This window comes from Parasteatoda tepidariorum, chromosome 1, assembly GCF_043381705.1.
Source record: "Parasteatoda tepidariorum isolate YZ-2023 chromosome 1, CAS_Ptep_4.0, whole genome shotgun sequence".
NCBI lineage: Eukaryota > Metazoa > Arthropoda > Arachnida > Araneae > Theridiidae > Parasteatoda > Parasteatoda tepidariorum.
In genome coordinates, this window is record NC_092204.1 from 31,594,100 (window position 1) to 31,613,755 (window position 19,656).

The window sequence follows — 19,656 nt, forward strand, 5'->3', positions numbered from 1 at the left end:
CAACACGAAATCAAATGAAATAAACTAATTTAAAGATGGAAAATATAAAAATAAAACAGATTAATTTATTTGGTTCACATTTTTCTGTCCCACTAAGGGTTTCAACTAAGCCCCCAGCTAAGTTATATACCGAGAAAGAAATGTTTAAAAGAAGTTTCCATTCTCCTCCACAGGAATGCAAAAATATTTTGACTTTCTCCGAGGAAGTCAAAATATTTTTATATTCCAAATTTTTCACAGAATTGCTACAGTTTTTACAGAAACAGAATTACAGTTTTTACACAAATGCTACATTTTTAAACTATGACTGCTTTGTAAATTTGGTTTTGCACACCACCATATGCAAATAATTCATAAGTTCTCATGAAAAGTGACTTCACCACAGTTATCTCGTGGGCAAAATTACCAAACTTTTGAAACTATAGTCTTTCATTGTCTACCACTACATGAAAAAAGCACAGTGTTTGACAGCCTTATNACAGAGCAAGACTCTGTCTTAAAAAAAAAAAAAGGAATTTTTTTAAAAAAAAAAAAAAAAAAACTTAGATTGGTAAGAATATAGAGTAAGCTTTAGATTGGTAAGCTAAAGAGAATAGAAGGGCTGATCACTCGTTTGAAGAAACTCGTATCTTTCACAGCGCCAAACCTCCGATTTTCTCCAATGACGTCACTGTGGCTCGAAGCTTGCACTTTTACTTCAAGAACGGAGCGTTCGGTCTAACTAGCTCTAACTAACATTGGGACATTCCTTTTTGTGACATATTCCAAGACATTTGTTCTTTTATAAAATGATTTTCCTCAGTTTATTGCAGTGAATTTGCAAAAATTTAAAACTATTAATGAAATGCCAGTTTGCGCGATTACAATTTGCAAAAATTCTGATAGAAACACAAAAGGAAAAAATATAATTTTCCACGTGTTCCCTAAAGTAAATGAACAACTATGTAAAGAATGGATTCAACGAATTGCAAACGAAATGACACAGTTAATATAAAACAGCAAAATACGTTTATTCGATTGCTAAGAACTTTTATAAAAATTCACCATTTTAATAAAAACCGCATCGTTACTTTAACAAGAAATGCAGGCAAAAATATTAAAAATGGATAAAGTCAAAGAAAATTAAAGCGTAAATAAAAAGTATAAATAAAATATATAGTATATAGTTAAAATTCTCCTAATTTCATAACATATTTTTTAATGTAGTTATTCTAAATATCTATAAATTATATTATCTTAAATTTAAATATCCATAAGCAATTGTAAAATTTCAAATATCATTATGAACCTAAGTTATTATTTTGTTTCAGTAATTAGCGTTTAAGGTTGATGTTTTCTGAAGTATGAACAAATTGCTATCAAACGGAATATTTTAAAATCAGGATTCTAAATTTAACCCAACTTACAGTTATCAAAGATTATGTCGATAAAAAAAGTGTCGATATATGCTTTTCTTAATAATTAAAGTTAAAACTGAACTTTTTAAAATAAAGTATTTATAGTGTCATTTTCGCCAACTAGTAAAATATTTTTATACATTTAAAATGGTATTTTTTAAATACAATGGCCAAGAAAGTTCTTTTGAACTATGTTTATGAACGGAAATAATGTGTTATTTATGTAAAGTTTGAAATCTAATAACCAGAAAAAGTCTAACTTATTTTTACAGAGAGAAAGATGCAAAGTTATCATAATATCTTCGCTAGCGATCTCCGAAATCTGTGTATACAGTGACGTCATGAGGAGAGAAATCGTAGCTTCAGCTCTAAGAGCGGAATGAACTAGCCCTTCTATTCTCTTTAGCCCTGGGTTAGAAGTCACTAATATTTTTTTAATGGTTCGTTGTTCTCACAAATTTTGAAAAGAGTTTTTTTTTCCTGTTTCAAGGACGACTATTATTTTCGAAACATCAAAAAATGCTGTTTTTTTTCTGACTATTTTCAGAATGTCCCTAGCAATTTACAACAAGGACACACCACCCATCAGTAGATGATTTAGATTTACCTGAAAGAGCTCAATAGGTTGGAGTAAATGATGATGGTTATCACGCCCAGCTACTTGAGTTATGACTGATTACAATGCAGCTACCGGTGATCCATCTGAGAATATAAGTTATACGTATTGCAGGGTCCGAGCTAAGTATTTATGCTTCAAGGGAGTGACCTCAAATATACTAATTAATTGGTGCAGAGGATATTTTAAGTTACGAACTCCGACAGAAAAACTTGATTTTTCTGAATAAACATACCTCTTTTTATACGAATTCGGATTTTCGACCTCCAAGGTGGCCGCAACTTTGGAAATAGGTTCCCCATAGTTTAGCCAGGAGAGCGATCCAAAGTTTAAACCTCATAATTCAAGTTTTATTTTTTGCGTATTTCACCATATCTCGAGAACTTTTTAAGTGATTTTTTAGAAATTTTTTTGCATACAATTATAGAATTCATAATTTGATGCAAAAAATAAATTTTAGGAAATATTTATTATTATTTTATTTAATAATAGTCGAAAAAAATTTCGGATTGTAAAGTATACTGGTTAGTACATAATGTTTTACTGGTTCACAAAACTTGGACACGCAATGGTATAAGGATTGAAAGCGAAGATACAGTTGCATGGGTAAAAAACGTGAAGACAATTCATTTCGTGAATGAAGATATTTCGCTTAAAAATATAACTTATGTGCAAATATTCATCAGTTATGAGGGCAGTTATAAACTATATAGTTTTCTACATCTTTGCACAATTCATAGGGAGAAATTATTAGGACACAATTCTTTTTTTTTTTTCTCTTCCATCTTTTCCATTAAGGAAACAACGCATTATATATATCTTTCTTTTTTTTTTCTCTTTGAACAATACGAATGCCTTGTTTTTCCAATATAAAATTGAAACTATCTCTTAATTTCCTTATATTTTTTTAAACCATTCCTTATCTTTTTTTTTTTTTAAAAGTGCTGGTTCCTAGTGGATTATTATTTGCTGATAAATCACTGTAAGCCCTGTTTCTTCTCTTATTTCTTTTTGAAAACTAACTCTTTTCTTATGAGTCTAAGAATTTTCACTAGTTATTTTGCAGAAAACAAATAAAAGCTGGATGAAGCTGTCGAAAACTCTATAAGTGCCCTTGACTGTTAAGGAGTTTTAATGGTAATTCACAACCAGCAATTCACACCTTTTTTTACTCGTTTAGTAAATTACGCATCATAGGTTTTTAAACAAGGAATATTTTATTTCGTTTCTGATTTATTTTTAAAACTCAGATCTTCTGAATATGTGATCTGTGACTGTCTGATCTTCCGAAAATCTGATCCTATGTTTTTAAAAATTTCCTTCTTCTCTGATTTCCTTTTGAAATTTAGCTCCGTTCTTATGTGTATAAGCATTTTCACTAGTTGTTTTGTAAAGAGCAAACAAAAGCTGAATGAAGCGGTCGAATACTCTATACATAAGTGCCCTTGAGTGTAATGGATTTTTAATCATCAATGTCCACAACTAGCAATTTACACACTTTTCCCCACATTACCCGATTAGTAAATTACGCGTTATAGATTTTTAAACAAGGAATATTCTGCTTCTTTGTCACGAAAATTTTATATTGGGAGAATCTTTTCAAGTAAAGTCGTTAAAAAAGCATATAAAAATGCTAATGACTAAAACCTCTAAAGACAGTTACAAAAGAATGAAAACATCAAATTATGAGGGTTTCTTTGATTCCTTTTCTTTAACTGAGACAAAGGTACAACAGGAGGTAAAGGTCAATATTCAAGGTGATCAACTGGAGTCACAATACCTCCATCTTCTGTAGGCCGTTAATCCGTTATTTTTTTTAGGGTCTTTACAGCTTTTTTCTTATTTAATGGCTTTACAACCGTTATCAGCGTCTACCAATTCCACCTTCCAATATTTTTTTTCCCTTCTACTTATACCGTGATTCACTGTTTTGAGCATCTTGATCTACTGTTATTTTGCTGATTAAGAAATCCTGAGGATATTCATAAAAGTGCAAAGAAGAAAGGCAATTAAAAGGACAATGTTTTAAAAAAAGTGTCAAAATGAAATACAGTGCAAGTTTAAAGATAATGCGCAGTTGATAGCTTTCTGTTTTTGCGTAAACTTTAATTTTTTTAAAGTGCTAGTTTAAATATCTGGTAAAATTGAGTAATTAACTAGCTTAATTAATTACTACAATTTTTTAATTAGTACTTTTATTTCTTCTACTTAATGTTTAAAGATAGTGCGTAGTTGATAGTTATCCGTTTTAGCTAGAACTTTAATTTTTTAAAGTGCTAGCTCAGTTAACTAGCTGAATTGACTAATTAACTGGCTCAATTAAATAAACGGTAACTTTAATTTTTTAAACTTAATCAGAAAATATAAAAATAATAAAGTTTAAAGATAATGCGCAGTTGATAGTTTTTCTGCTTTAGCGCGAACTTTTTTTAAAGTGCAAGGTTAGTCAACTAGTTAAATTGACTAATTAACTGGCATTATTAATTAATTAAATAATCTCAACAATTATTATGTGCCCATACTTCTGAGGAACTGACTATAAACGAAAACATTTTGCTACTAATTTTTTAACTCTAATTAAAGAATTTTGTTAATCATTAAAAAAAAATTAGAAAAATTTTCTTGTTCGCAATCAGTGTCAAGAACTCATGAAAATATCTAAAATCACCAATGCAAGAATATACATAAATTGCTCTTGTTATGTATTTATTTGCTCGAACGGCACTATGTTTGGTAAATAAAGTGAAAAAATACACTCGACACATTCTCTGAAATTTGCTGCTATTTTATTTATTTTTCATTTTAGCAATTTTTGTTATTTTTCAATGTTTTAAAACAAAACCGTAAATTAATAAGCAATAGCGTTTTCATCCATGCTTTTTAAGGATTAACAATTTATGGCGTATTAGTCAGTCTTGCTATAAGAAATGCCATAACATTAAAGTATTTTGAATTCATAACTATGTTACTTCCTTTCCTAGTTATTAATTTCTATTTACTTTCAATCGAAAATTAGGGTTACTATTTCCGAATTTCTTTACTTTATCGGGAGATTTTCTTTTTGTATTTGTTGGTCATAAAATATATTTTTTAATATTTTTTTTATCTTAGTTCAATAAAATTATTTTATACTGATTATAACCCGAACTACACAGAAATAAGTTCCCACTAACATCTTTTAAAATATTTGGTGTTAGCGAAGTTTAAACAATTCCTTCGAACGCATGCTACACGTTTTTTAACATTATACTTTAAATATTTATTTCAGAATATAAAAACAAAATTGTGATGAACTGTCAAGGTTTATAACCTGTTATCAGAGAATTACGAACGTAAAATACGGAAAATAATTTAGCTTATGTAATGCGTTCTTTTGATGTAACTATCTGAAATCAAAGTGACAAACAAAGCATGAAACGTCCTGTTACAAATAGTCAGAAATTTGCCACCACTTTTGTTTTTGTAACTCAACATTGTCTCAGAAATAAGGCCTTCTATAGACAAGCAGAGATACCAACTTCCTAAATACCAACTTCCTAGGGGGAAATGTTTTCGAATAGTAATGTTTTAATGTATGATTCTTAGTTTAAGAAAATCAGATTTAAGGGATTTTTATCCGTCACTAGATAAATATTATTAAAAAGCTCGTAGAAAAAGCCACATCGTTACTGTTAGCTAAGATTGAACCCTTCAAATAATTGGTAAAACTAACCAAAATTCTGTAAATTTTTGTATGTGATTCGAAGCAGTTGGCACCCCAGTATAGGTATGAAAAAACGAAGAGGATACCAATGGTAGTTTACACTTACCTAACATTGAAATTGGATGTAATTGTTTGGTCTTTTATCTGATATCGGCATCTAACATGATATCCACGACCTTGACTGGTGACTAGTCTTCTGTGGGGTTGAATGACAACAGTGTTGAAATACTCAATACCCTCATTCTGTAAAAGATAACAAATACAAGGTGAAAAATATCATCTGGTGCAACATTCATTCATCAACAAAATACAAAAACGTTCATATATGAGGTAAGGATATTAGAATCATTAACCTGTTGCAAAATACGTTTTAAAGAACTCCTTATAATTCTAGCAGCATTAATGAGAAGGATTACAGTGTTGGAGGAACGCCGTACGGATGTTTTGCGCAACCATCAACTTTGTCATGGAAATTTGCAATAGAAATAAGAAATAGATTGCACTAGCAACAATTCAAATCTTTTACAATACATTATTTTCACAGGTTGGGAACTAAAGCTCAAAATTTTAAAAATTGTTTAAGTTTTATAAACTCCTTATTAAGAGCTCAAGAAGAGGAAGACCTTTGATATATTTGCTTAAACTATTTATGTATAGTGGCGGACAAAATTATACTAATTCTAAATTATTGCAGTATTAACCATTAGGAAAAAATATTCCTAGTGGTTATTACTTCAATAATTGATTGAGAACTGAGATGCCGTTGGGTATTTTAAAAGAAAGAGGTAGGGTATTTACCCTTTAACCCTTTAACGGGCCCTTTATTTCTAGTAAAGGTAAATTAAAGTATTTTTGGAATTGAAATTGTTTTAAGAACAGTAATTGATATAAAAAAAAACTCATTTAGTTTATGAAAATGCCATTTTTTTGGTGGTAAATATATTTAACATGACCTATTAGGTACTTACTGACTTTTATTTTTCTTTATTTATTAAATAAATTCCTTAAATGCTACAAACTTCAAAAGGAATTATGTATTTATAACTTTTATGCGTTTTTTTAAAAGGGACAAATGGTTACCAATTTTATTCAAACTCACTTCAAGAAAGCTGAAGTTATTGAAAAATGGAAACATAAGTTAAAAGTGGTAAAATGTGGTGGTATGTATACTTACCACGGCCTTCAAAAGGGTTAACTCAATAGCAATATTTTATTTTAAAGAGACACAACATATATGACTCATAAGAGTATGCGCATACATATTCAAACGTGCAAGGAAAGTATCCGACAAAATTAAGCAGTGGATTTGATATCTACATTTTAGCGTAAAAGTTCTAACACCTTTCTTTTTAATAAAGGCACATTTTGCATCCTTGCATGATGCAGCGTTTTTTTTCTTTTTTTTTTTTTTTCCCGGTCGACTTAATAATAACCAGATTAACCCGGCAGGGATTTCTAGGTCATTGTCAAGTATTCTTTATCTGGTATAATAATTAAATAAGCTATTTAAAGTAAAATCTGTATTTCTTAAAAAAATTATTGAATATACAAAATATTATTTTTCATTGGTCTACAGTTCAGTAATGTTTAAATAGATAGATATTGACAAATTAATATTGCAATATTTCTTTTGCATAATTCTCACATTTCATACTTTGTCTAAAAAGCATTTGTCTTTGAATACAATGCCTTGCTGAATCACATAATGTTTCTCATTTTTGTAATTTTGCCTAAAGAAGCCATAACAGTGTTAGGAATGACGGAATTTACCATATCGCCGTTAAAATTCAGAATTTGAAACATAATAAAATAGTATTTTTCATATGTGCATAACTTCATAACAAATATAATTTCATAAGTTCTAGTTGCGAAAATCAGGTTCAAATTTAAAATATTTGAGAGAGTAGTAAATTTGAAATATGTCCAATAATCTCAACATTTTTACAACAGCAGTAAAGAACAAATAGTAAATTAAAATATCGATGATGTTTGCTTTTAAGCGACAATTCGTCAGTTCGTTGTAGTGGAACTGGGCGTCTGAGGCCTTACTGCACTTTTCCCATTCATCCTGAAAGTAGACTAAGAAACATACATGACGAAAATAAAGTTTGGGGTGCAAAATGGAGTTCGTTTTAAAAGACAATCGTTCGTTCGTTGTAATGGAACTGGGCGTCTGAGGCCTTACTGCCCTTTTCCCATTCATCCTGAAATTAGACTTAGAAATATACATGACAAAAATAAAGTTTGGGGGGCAAAATGGAGTTCGTTTTAAGCGACAACGAAAAGAAATCATGTTATGTATATATATATTTCTTAAAAAAAGTGGTTATACCAATTTGTTTACACCGTACATACATTTTCTTATAACCTTCCACACTTAAAATGTCACAGTGTGCTGACTTCAGATCCAAGCACTTTTGTATTTTACAATTGTTGTACAATTGTAGACAGAACTATTTTGTTTTTGAAAAATAATTTCCAATGACAAAAACTTAAGATATCACTTTTTACTCTTTTTTAAAAGAGAATGGCAGCAAAAGAGTGCTATTATATGGATTTATTTAGTAGAAACAGGATCATTTCGTCTACCATAATGTATAAATATTACTCATATTAATATTTGTATTTAGAATCATTGCTTTTTTAACGCAAAAGGGGTAGGAAACAGACAAAAACTGCTACTTGTTATTAAAAAATACATGCTACTATGTTTTTCCTATAAGCGTTATTGACATAAGGACCACTTATTGTGGCCAATTATTAATATTTTAACCCCTTTTTTGTCGGCGTCGCATGCCTATGCGACGCAGCATTGAAATTGAAATCCTTGCTTTTTCAAGAGATTTCACATCTTAGAATATTAAATTAGAAAGATGAAGCAGTGAGTTTTCAAAAATCTGTGTAAAAATTTTACTATCAGTTTTTAATATTTTGAAGAAGCAGGTCAAGGTATATAAATACTCTATTACTTTTTTGTATAGTTGTTTTGTATATACAGACCACTTTTAGTGACTAGGCAACTAGGCTGGACACTAACAGGTTAACTGTTAGTGTCCAGCGTCATATTTATAGGACAGTTTCCTTTTTCAAAGACATATATTGTGGTAGGATAATTGTTTCAATTTTGCCTTTCATCTAGAAGAATTGAAAGTTTTCCTTCCACTATAATTTATTAGTGATTTAAGTTCCTATCTCTATATCTAGAACTATAAGGTGGAGGGACATTTCGAAATGAAATGGAAACAAATAGTTGATCTTAGCCATTTAGTTGAATAACATATTATACCACTTTTTTCAAAAAGCCACTTTTTGCACCCCTTCAGAATAAAAAGTCAGGATAAAAACGGGTTAATAGGTTCAATTCGTGTTAATTTTTACGATCATAAAATCAAACGAATGTATTGTTTCTCGTTCGAAAATTAAATTGTTTAAAAATACGAAGGGAAAAAAATATACCTTACAACACAAAATTGTATTGGCCGTAAAAAATAAAATGCAAAAAAATAATATATGCTTCCTAAATTTTATTTGTGGATTATAATGATCTTTAGAATCTTAAACGAATCGTCTAACTGAGTGCAAAAAGTTTTTAATTCGTTTAAAAAGTTTTCGAGATATGTCGAAATACACAAAAAGTAAAATTATCATTAAGAGATCCAAACTTTGAACCGCTCTCGTGACTAACTATTTGGACCATATTTCCCAGATTGCAGGTATCTCCTACATTTTTGGGATCAGAAATCCAAATCCGCCGTTGTTCAGAGAAAGTACGCTTTTGTGCCTTATTTATCGTAACTTAAAATATCGTCGATTAAGAAGCCGATTTGAGGTCAGGTCCTCAAAAAATTAAGATTGAACCTTAGTATGTAAAAATCAGATAATTAGATAAAAAGTCATTTATGTACTGTTTATTATTTTGCACACAGTACAACTTTTAGAGTACTATCATGACTGCAAAGTAAAAGGTTTTGCTTACCGAATCAGCACTCATAGTATTGCAGGATCTGAGAGGTAATGTATACGTGATCTGTGGACCAGCATTATTATACTCTGTCATGCAGGTTGAGTTTTTGGATAAACCTTTCGGATATATCATCCCGTTGAAGTTGGAAGATGTTGTTATAGTCACTTGAATTGTGTTACTGTTACAGGCTATGTTCACATCTGAAACTAGATTCGATGCTGAAAAAGATGAAAAGTATTTTGATTAATTAACTAAAACTGTAACTCATGGACAATTTCATAAAGGTCAACACTGCGGAATTTGTGTGATTTTTTTTAGATCAACTTGTGCTTAATCGCCCTTATTAAGGATTTTTTTTTTGAAAAATAAATAATAAAATCTGGTCGTATATTTATTTAACTATTATATTTACCTCAAAGAAACAGAAATATGCTTGTTTGGACATTCACTGTTATTAGTAAAATAAAGCATCTAATTCAGAATTGCAATTATTGAACAGCGATTTCTACAAAATTTAATTGTTGGACATCAAAATAAAATATCAACTTAATTTAGACAACAATGAATGAATTCTAATAACAATGAATAATGCATCTAATTCAGAATTGTAATTATTGAACTGAGATTTTTACAAAATTTAATTGTTAGATATCAAAATAAAATATCAATCTTAATTTAGACAACAATGAATGAATTCTAATAGCAATGAATAATGCATCTAATTCAGAATTGTAATTATTGAACTGAGAGTTTTACAAAATTTAATTGTTAGATATCAAAATAAAATATCAACTTAATTTAATCGACAATGAATGGTTATTACTTAGTTGGTGATGCCAACTGTTCCGCTTTTAGCAAAAAATTTTATAAAATGATAAAAAAATTAAACACGAAGTTAGTTAATTTTGAATTTTAAAAGAGTTTTAATTTTAATTGCAGAATTTTAGTTAATTCTGAAAAAAATTAAAAGCCTTACATCGAAATAATTGAAACAAAATGGCATTGTCCGTTAAGTCTACCAATTCACTTTGGCTAAAAGTGGTGAAATTGTCATTTCTGTAATTAATGGAACCAAGCGGTTTTGATCGGGAGAAATCGGCGAAAACAGAATTCCCCCTGATTTTTAGAAATTCTAATAGCGGTAGCGAAAACGGAAACATTGATTGAATATTTTCTTCATTTGTTACCACTATGCAGGGCTGCTTATTAAAACGCCTTTTGCAAAATATTTTATAGAGTGGTAGACAGTTAGGATCTAAAGCTTTCAGATCTTTTGGCAACATTTTAACATTCTCACCACGAGAGATACGTTTAAAAACTTTGATCCATTAGAACTCAGAATTTTAAAATGGTATTTACTATCACGGTTGAATAATTTTAAGATCAGTTATAGAATCTTGCTAAACTAGGCGTTCTTTGATTAGATATTATTATGACCTCCTATTGCTGACCAATGCTTTTAAGGTGGAAATAGCAGAAAATCACATACAGTGAGCAAAAAAAAAAAAAAAAAAANGCGGACCACCCTGAATAACTTTTGTTATTTAAGAAACATTTGATAGGTAATTAAGTTCGTTCCATGAATTTCTAAGATTACACTAATGTGTTTTATAAACTGTAGCAGAATTTAAGGCTCATTGAGTCTTCAGCTTCTTGGTATGTGATTAGTCCTCAATCCCATGGCTATCGGGATCAATGGACTTAACGCCATGCTATAATTTTTTACAGGGTACATTGCGAGGACCACTCTAAATAATTTATTGATCTAATGATCGGACTTTCACGTTCTAGGACTCAATCTTAATGGCCGGAGAGGATGACCTCAAATACGCTAATTAATAAGTGGCAGACGATCTTTTAGATTACAAAACCAGACACAAAAACGTAATTTCTCTGAATAAATATATCTTTTTTTCGACAGATTCAGATTTCTGACTCTCAAAATAGCCGCAATCTGGGAAATATGGTCCCAATAGTTTGGTCAGGAGAGCGGGCTAAAGTTTGGACTCCTCAATGATAATTATAAATGAGTTTGACCACCACTACATATAAATAATTACAATAAATACATAAAAGCATAATAATACTGCAAGCGAATTTCAACGGGATCAAAATATAAATATATTTTTGAGTCAGATTGTTTTTCGTTTATTGTTTTACAACCTCTCTGAAAATCCATTCTCGGAAAGAGTGAAAGTTGGCAGGTATGCCGGATTGATTGAAATTCGGTAAATAGCGTGTGTGTTAGATAGTTTTATGTTTTCCAAAATTACACTTAAATTGAAAAAATTTTTCATTAATACCAATAGGATTTAATGTAACTTAGCATAATGAGTAAATCAATCTAGTAAGTATAAGATAGACAATTTATCATCGTTCTAATTATTTTTTTGTTAAAGAATTAAAATTATACTAATGCAGCTGGTGTTGATAGTGTTTGAATCAGTTAGCCGGAAGTAATCAAACACCAGACTAATAAAAATGAATAAAATTACTAAAATAAATTATGATGTGAAATGCTGAATGTTTCTCATTTCAATACAAGAAACTCATTTGCATATTTATTGTCATGTTAGGTTCGCTGCCCCCATTAAAATAGGCAATATTTTCTTCCGCTCGGGGTGAAACTAGTTTTAAAACAACTGTATTCTGTTTAAAATAATAAAAACACAAGACTTTTCTACTCAAATATATTACAATAGCTGCATACTATATTCTAAGAATGACGAACTATAAACTTTTCGTATCGCCATAAACTAACGCTTTAGAAAACAATTTCGAAAACAATGACGCCATTTTTATTTCTTATTCTTTCTTAGCGTGACAAAGAATGTATCAATTAGGCTGTCTTTTAGATAGATCTGATATTCTGTTGCGTAACTTTTTCGAACTCAAATTAATAAATGAGTTGTGAGACATTAATTGGATAGAGTTATTTTAATGTCATTGTCAGGATGCTATTTCTATTTCCGAGAATTTTTCTTCAGATCGTTTTTTATTAGTGACCGTGAATACTTATCTGTTGAGAGTTTTAGATGCCAACGTGTAGGAATGTTGAGAAAAATTATTTCAGCGGTAACAACAATCCTGTTTTAGTTGTGGAATTGTTTAATTGTGAATTTTTTTAATTTTTGTTATTTTTAAGCGTAATTTTTTACTTTTGTCTATCACGATAAATCAATAATTTAGACATTTGTACACTAGCCCTTTGAGACTAGATGTAAATTGGAAGTTCCTGTTTTTCTTGTGCAAATTGCTCAAAATGTAAAAAATGTTAGGAAATTTATTTTGTTATAAACATAAATCTAAGAAACTAAAGATAATCTATGCCCACTAGAATACAAAATTTAATTAAAGATCCAATTATAGGTTTATGAAGCAGCTCGGAAGTTTTTAATGTGAACAAAAAAAATTATAAAAGAACACAGAAAAAAAGAATACATTTTTCTACCAATTTATATATGAAATTTAAATTGTACTCAAAACTTGTAAAATATCCTTTATCTTGCTCACTACATCACAAGTAATGCCGTACTAACCATTCAACATCACATCTAAAATGTCTTCATTTCTATATAGTCATTTAATTATTTCTCTCTGTTCATCAATTGCTACTCTTCATCTGTTGTTTTGTGTCTGCTAACTTATCAATTTCATCTCTATCAATTTTAGGCAAAGTGCCCTTTTATTCAATATTTTTCATCCAAATTTGAGTTCCTGTTACCATATTGATCCACCACAAAGTCCAATATTTCAAGATGAATGGGAAAAGAGCCCACCTAAGACCCCAGACTCCCAGTTCGAACTTTATGACTAAGACTAATAATACTTAACATAATTTGACAAATCATTTCTTGGAATAAGTTTTTTGAGAATAATATATGTTCATAAAATCAAATCAAATTGATGACCGATTTGATGCATTTGAAATAGTCCAATTTTTCTATTATGAAAATCAAGATTTTCTTGTTGTTATTGACATACAAATAATAAAAGGCTTTGTTTACTTGCAAAATATTTATTTATTTTAAATATCAAAATATTATGAATAACGAAGCCTTCTATATTTATTTATTACTCTTTCTTTGTGTTTTTTACAGTCACTTTTTTTATTTTATTTTGATTATTATTTGAAATAAAAATCTTACTGAAAATGAACTCTTCAAACTGAAAGTGGTGAATCTTTATTAAAAAACAATCCTATGAAAATTGTAAAACATTTTTAAGAAATAATTTATAGCACTATTAGTAAATGATCTCTTGAACGGAAAACATTAAACAAAATTGTTCATGAATTAGAAAATTTATTACTTTAAATTTTATCCTCATAGAATTGGAAACTGAATTTGCGAGACCAAAATATACATTAAAAAAAATCTGGTATCTTTCTTTTGAATGCTTCTTAATTTAGACGTAACAATCTGTCTATTGTAACGAAGTAAAAAAAAAACTATTTTAGAGATTGAAGGATTGGGTGCGCAAAGTGATCAGTAAATCATAAAAAAATAGAAATTCGAATTTTCCATATTGTTAATCAAGAATAGGAAGTTAAATTTATGAATTTAAATCTATGTTGTGAAATCAAATCTATGTGCTAAATATAAGGAAACAAAATTGCTATCTTTCACTGAAATGCTTTTTAATTTAGATTTAACAATCTGTCTATTGTAAAGAAACGTAAAATGATTGTAGCGATTGAGGGGTTGGGTGAGCGAAGTGAGCAGTAAGTCATAAAAAAACTGGATATTCGCATTTTCCATATTGATAATATCCTTAATCAAGAATCGGAAGTTAAATTTATGAATTTAAATCCATGTTGTGAAATCAAATCTATGCGCTAGATATAAGGGGAAAAAATTGATATCTTTCACTGGAATGCTTTTTAATTTAGATTTAACAATCTGTCTATTGTAAAGAAACGAAAAATGATTGTAGCGATTGAGGGGTTGGGTGGGCGAAGTGAGCAGTTAATCATAGAAAAAAAATTGGATATTCGAATTTTCCATACTGTTAATATCCTTAATCAAGAATCAGAAGTTAAATTTATGTATTTAAATCTTGTTGTGAAATCAAATCTATGTGCTGGATATAAGGGAAAAAAATTGGTATCTTTCACTGGAATGCTTTTTAATTTAGACTTAACAATCTGTCTATTGTAAAGAAACGAAAAATGATTGTAGCGATTGAGGGGTTGGGTGGGCGAAGTGAGCAGTAAATCATAAAAAAAACTGCATATTCGCATTTTTCATGTTGTCAATAACCTTAAAGAATAGCCTTTTTAACTATTTGTCTTTCCATCAAAAACATAAAATGCATATTTCCACTTACATGATGAAAGGATTTTGACCCTGTGAAACTCATAACTAACGATTTATTGCTCTGAAAATAACTTTTCTTCGCATTGATTTCAGATAATCTTATGCATTGCATTAAAAAAACACAGAAACTGCACAAAAGAAGTAATATAAAAGAAAGGCATCGTCATATATCCCTGACTTAAGACATAAAATTTTTATAGCCTTGCCCATCAAGACTAGATTTCCCGGAAAATGTCATATATTACACCATAGTTATCATGTTAGTTGAAATCCCATTACTGGGTGATGGATGACCATTGAATTTGGACGTCAAATTGTTGGTGGCGTTGAGTTACGTCAACGATCTTTAAATTGAGTTGCAGTAGATTTTGCGGATTAATGGTCAGTAGAGGGTCATTATCACTGCAAAGTCAATGGCCGGAAAGAAAACTTAATCCAATTCCGTATTGCAAAATAGTTCCTGCTTTATGAAGCAGAAGTAAGAGTTAGAGATATCTATGAACTACGTAAACCTGTAAGGTAATTTTACTGTGATGTACTTAGATAAAGCGAATAGAAATTTTAAAAAAGTAGGTTTAATATACTGTTGCATATGTTTACATAGCTGCTAACGAATAATGGCGGCATTTATGAAATTAATGCAACGTTGCTTCAAATTATATCGAGGAAACTTTTTCTTAGTTATAGTAACATTTCAGTTTTCAATATACATGTTTATGTTGATGTATACACCTTTAAAAAAAGCGGCTTAATCTAATCTAATTACTTCATATCAAAAATTTGAAGTGTCATATGAAATGCAACTATTTTGCATTAATCTCGTGGACACTGTTTTAAAGAGTTAACGTTACTATTCTTAATCTACAAGTTTTGCTAGTTAATTCGTTCCAATCAATTAAAACTTAAGCGGAATAGTGGACTCCCCTGCCAACTTATTCATTTTTTAAAAATTTCTTTTTCCTAGTACTATGGAAATGCCATATCAAAAGAGATTATGAGCTAACGTTTCATTAAAATTTAGTTAACACATAAACACACTTTCAGAGAGCAAACCCAACTATACATATATTTCAAATATTTAAATTGTAGTGACAATCAAAATGATTTTAAATCACATTTATTAAACTAAGAATGAGGTGTAAATGTATAAATTTCGTTACAACATTAAATATTAAAATAAAAAATCCGGAAGAGTTGGCATGTATGCAAGAGCAGATAAAAGATCTAAATACTCAACTACATAATAAACTATTGTGAATTCATTTGATTTTAATGGAAGCTACCAACACCTTGCTAACATTTTCTTAAAATTTTTTAATGACATGAAAAAGGAAGCAATTGTGCATATGCTTCCTGGTCATGATAAAGTAGTTAGTAGTGTGTAAGAATTTTATTGAAATTCATTGTAAATATCTTCTTCATGTACTTCTGGGCATGTCTCACGGCGATGAAAAGACACTTTTTTCTTCTTCATCCAACGATTAAGAACAGAAAGGGAAAACAACATGAACGAAATGCTCAAGGCGAAAAAAATATGTCTCGGCGTCTAGCTGTCGTTTTCAAATAGCTTCACGATCCAAGGAGTTTTATTTTTGTTTGTTTTTTTATCTTAGCTTAATGTTTTATTATTTTTATTGCCATTTAATCTTTGTTTGGAAAACAAACCTATTATGCTAAAGTTTAAATTACACGATAACAATTGTTTTTCTCTCAGTACGTTACTTGAATTTATATTAAATTGGCTTTCAATTTCATTTAAAACAAACAAAAATTACGTAACATTACTAATGTCAATTTCTGTAGCATTAGTAAGTCTATATAAATTTATTAAATTCCTTTTTATGTAATGGCTAAACCTTTTATGAGAAAAACACAACATTTTGCTTAAATATCAAAGTTAATAATAAATTTAAAATTATAATGCTAATGAATATTATATACATTTCATAAATTACAGCTTTAATAATAATTTTATACTTCATAATAATTTGAACTTTTAATAATTTGATAATTAACTTCTGTAGCTTGGGCTCTTGCACTGAACATAAAACACAATATTTGAAACTTTCTGTCTTACTGAAAGAACAATCGGATTTTGAACACTAGAACACATTATTTACTCAAATTTGTAATGCCAAAACCTCAAGTTGAAATCATGGCACATTCATATGGTTAAATTTTTAAAAAAAAGTATCAATGTTTGATGGACTCTTTTCTTATTGAGTTAATTTTAATATAGTGAGGTGAGAAAGACACCATTTCAATTATTATATTTGTATTAAAAAATTATTTACCATTTTAGACCACATTATGTTTATGAAAGTTACACATTTAGTAGATAGGTACTTTAACATCGCATTAGAGCTGCCCAATAGGCTATCGGGGACAATTCGGGAATCATGCCTGATGATCTGAAGTCATAGCATCACAATTTTGATCCTCAGCAAAGGGAATAGCTCCTAAAATGTTTGTAGTGACCTTAGCGCGAAGTCGACACTTTACGATAGAATAGTTTAACAAGAACCGATACCACACAAGGACCGATCAAAGTGCACACCCTCCCGCTCACTGACCGTAGTCAGTGATGCTTGACTTTGGTTAGCTACTGGGAACTGGTTCTTAACGATCAATTCACGACGAGACTACACATTTAATATCCAAGCATAAACGTCTATACACATTATGCGCTGAATACGCTTGTGTCAATCCTTTTAAACAAATGCTAATTTTGTTACCATTTCTTATAACATAAAAACATTACGTTGCCATGCAAAAATTAGAACTAGATCTTAAAACTCTGTTAGCAAAACTATACAGAATTATTCTTTCAAATATGAAACAATTAAAACGTATAAGCTCTGATTTTTGTACTACTACATGTCTCAGCAGTAAAGAAGCTTTTTTGAAGTAAAGGACGGTAGAAATCACTTAAATCTCGGTGCCCTGCCGCGAAGCGTCATTAACCGATTCGTCGGTAGTAATAATCGATGATGAGGTGTAGTGAGGAGGAATGGAGATAGGAGGAAGAGGGGGTGCTCTGCTCCAAAAAAATCGAGAGGGGGTTCGTGTGACATGGACAGGCATGAAATGTCGAGTGGCATGGGGTATAATTAACTGACAATATAATCATAATCAATATAAAAGAAAATAATCATGAAGATTATGATGATCGAAAATATTAAGGAAGGTCGGGTTAAATATAAGATATATACGTACATATTTACAACGCACGATAATCAACGCAAATTGAATAAAAAATACGAAAAATAAAATCGATATATACAATAGGGGAATAATCAATGAGAGAAAATTATGCAATGAGCTCTGTTACAGTGGTGACCCTGGTGTCCCCTTTGGAGGAAAGATTACTAACTAACTGATCAAAATGTTACAGAGCTCCTATCCAATTCAGGATATCTGCTCTCTCATCTTAGTTGAATTGAAATTGACTAAAAATTACTAAACTTTCCAAATATTAAATAATATTTCTTTTTCTTTTATATTTAACGTGGTGGCAAAATTTTTACATTCATGCTTGACTCCTGTTTAAACAATTTTGATATAATATCATACCTGCCAACTTTTAATCCCTTCCTTTATGATTTTTCCCAGTGGTAGTAAAATGGAATTAGAATTTCAATTGTATGCAAAAAAACATGTTATATTTGAAAAAACATCAGCTAGCAACCATGATAGTAACGCATATTTATATATATGCTTATTTTTTCTAAGAATAGTGGTGATCAAAATCATTTAAAAATTAAGATTCTAAAAGAAAATATAGCATATATTTACTACCACTTTAAATATAAAGATAAAATTTTGCGCCAAATGCGTAAAAGTTGGCAGGTATGTAATATACTTCTAACATCTATCATATTTTAAACATACATAAAGAGGACCAGCTAGTTAACTTATTGTGTTTTCAAATGACGAACGGGGAATTACGTAGTTGTCTGCAATTACCATTCAATCGACCAAAACTCCACCACTGGGAATATTCTTTTTTGAAGCTTGTTAAAGTTAGCAGGTATGGAGTAAAATGTGATTTATTAAGTTTAATCATTACATCAAATATAGAAATAAAATCATTTGGAAGAGTTGGCTGGTACGCTGTAAAATGTCATGTTTTTTAAATTCCATAGTTGAAATCTAAGTTATTATGCAGTTGTGTTCCAAGATACTATAATACATTATTTCACATCGCCTCTTTAAACTCTACTGCCAAAGTGTTGCTCTATCATTATACGGTAAATAAATATTACTTCTTGATGATTAAGTATTTCTCAAAAATCACACCAACTATAATGTGTTTCTAACTAAAAAGAAACTATTTATTATTTTATCAAAAAACATTGTGCAAAATTAATTGTATTTATTTAAAAGAAACTGCATGATACTTTTGGTAAAAATAACATATTAATAGAACGTATATAAACGGAGAATTACAGAATCTGGCAAAGGTGAAAGGTGGACGTTTTGAATTACTTAATTCCTATCGTCTTCGTGCTAAGCCTAACTTGTATCACAACAATAAAAGGTAAGATTCTGTGACCTTTGGGTCTGAAAAAATAAAACCTAACCCCTCATTACAAAATGTGACTTACAATGCCCATAAGGTCATCTTCATGCAGTTAGTGTGAAAGTAAATTATTTCA

General features: G+C 29.8%; 1 protein-coding gene across 1 annotated transcript in view; it reads right to left on the reverse strand.

Moving 5' to 3' along the window:
* LOC107438305 (cuticlin-1) overlaps positions 1 to 19,656 on the reverse strand; it is an 84,941-nt gene that overhangs the window by 15,727 nt on the left and 49,558 nt on the right. Inside the window, exons 4-5 of the mRNA XM_043046615.2 lie at positions 9,693 to 9,898; positions 5,823 to 5,959 (exon numbers count right to left, since the gene is read on the reverse strand). Coding sequence (XP_042902549.1) covers positions 5,823 to 5,959; positions 9,693 to 9,898 — 343 coding nt within the window. The remainder of the gene's footprint in view (positions 1 to 5,822; positions 5,960 to 9,692; positions 9,899 to 19,656) is intronic.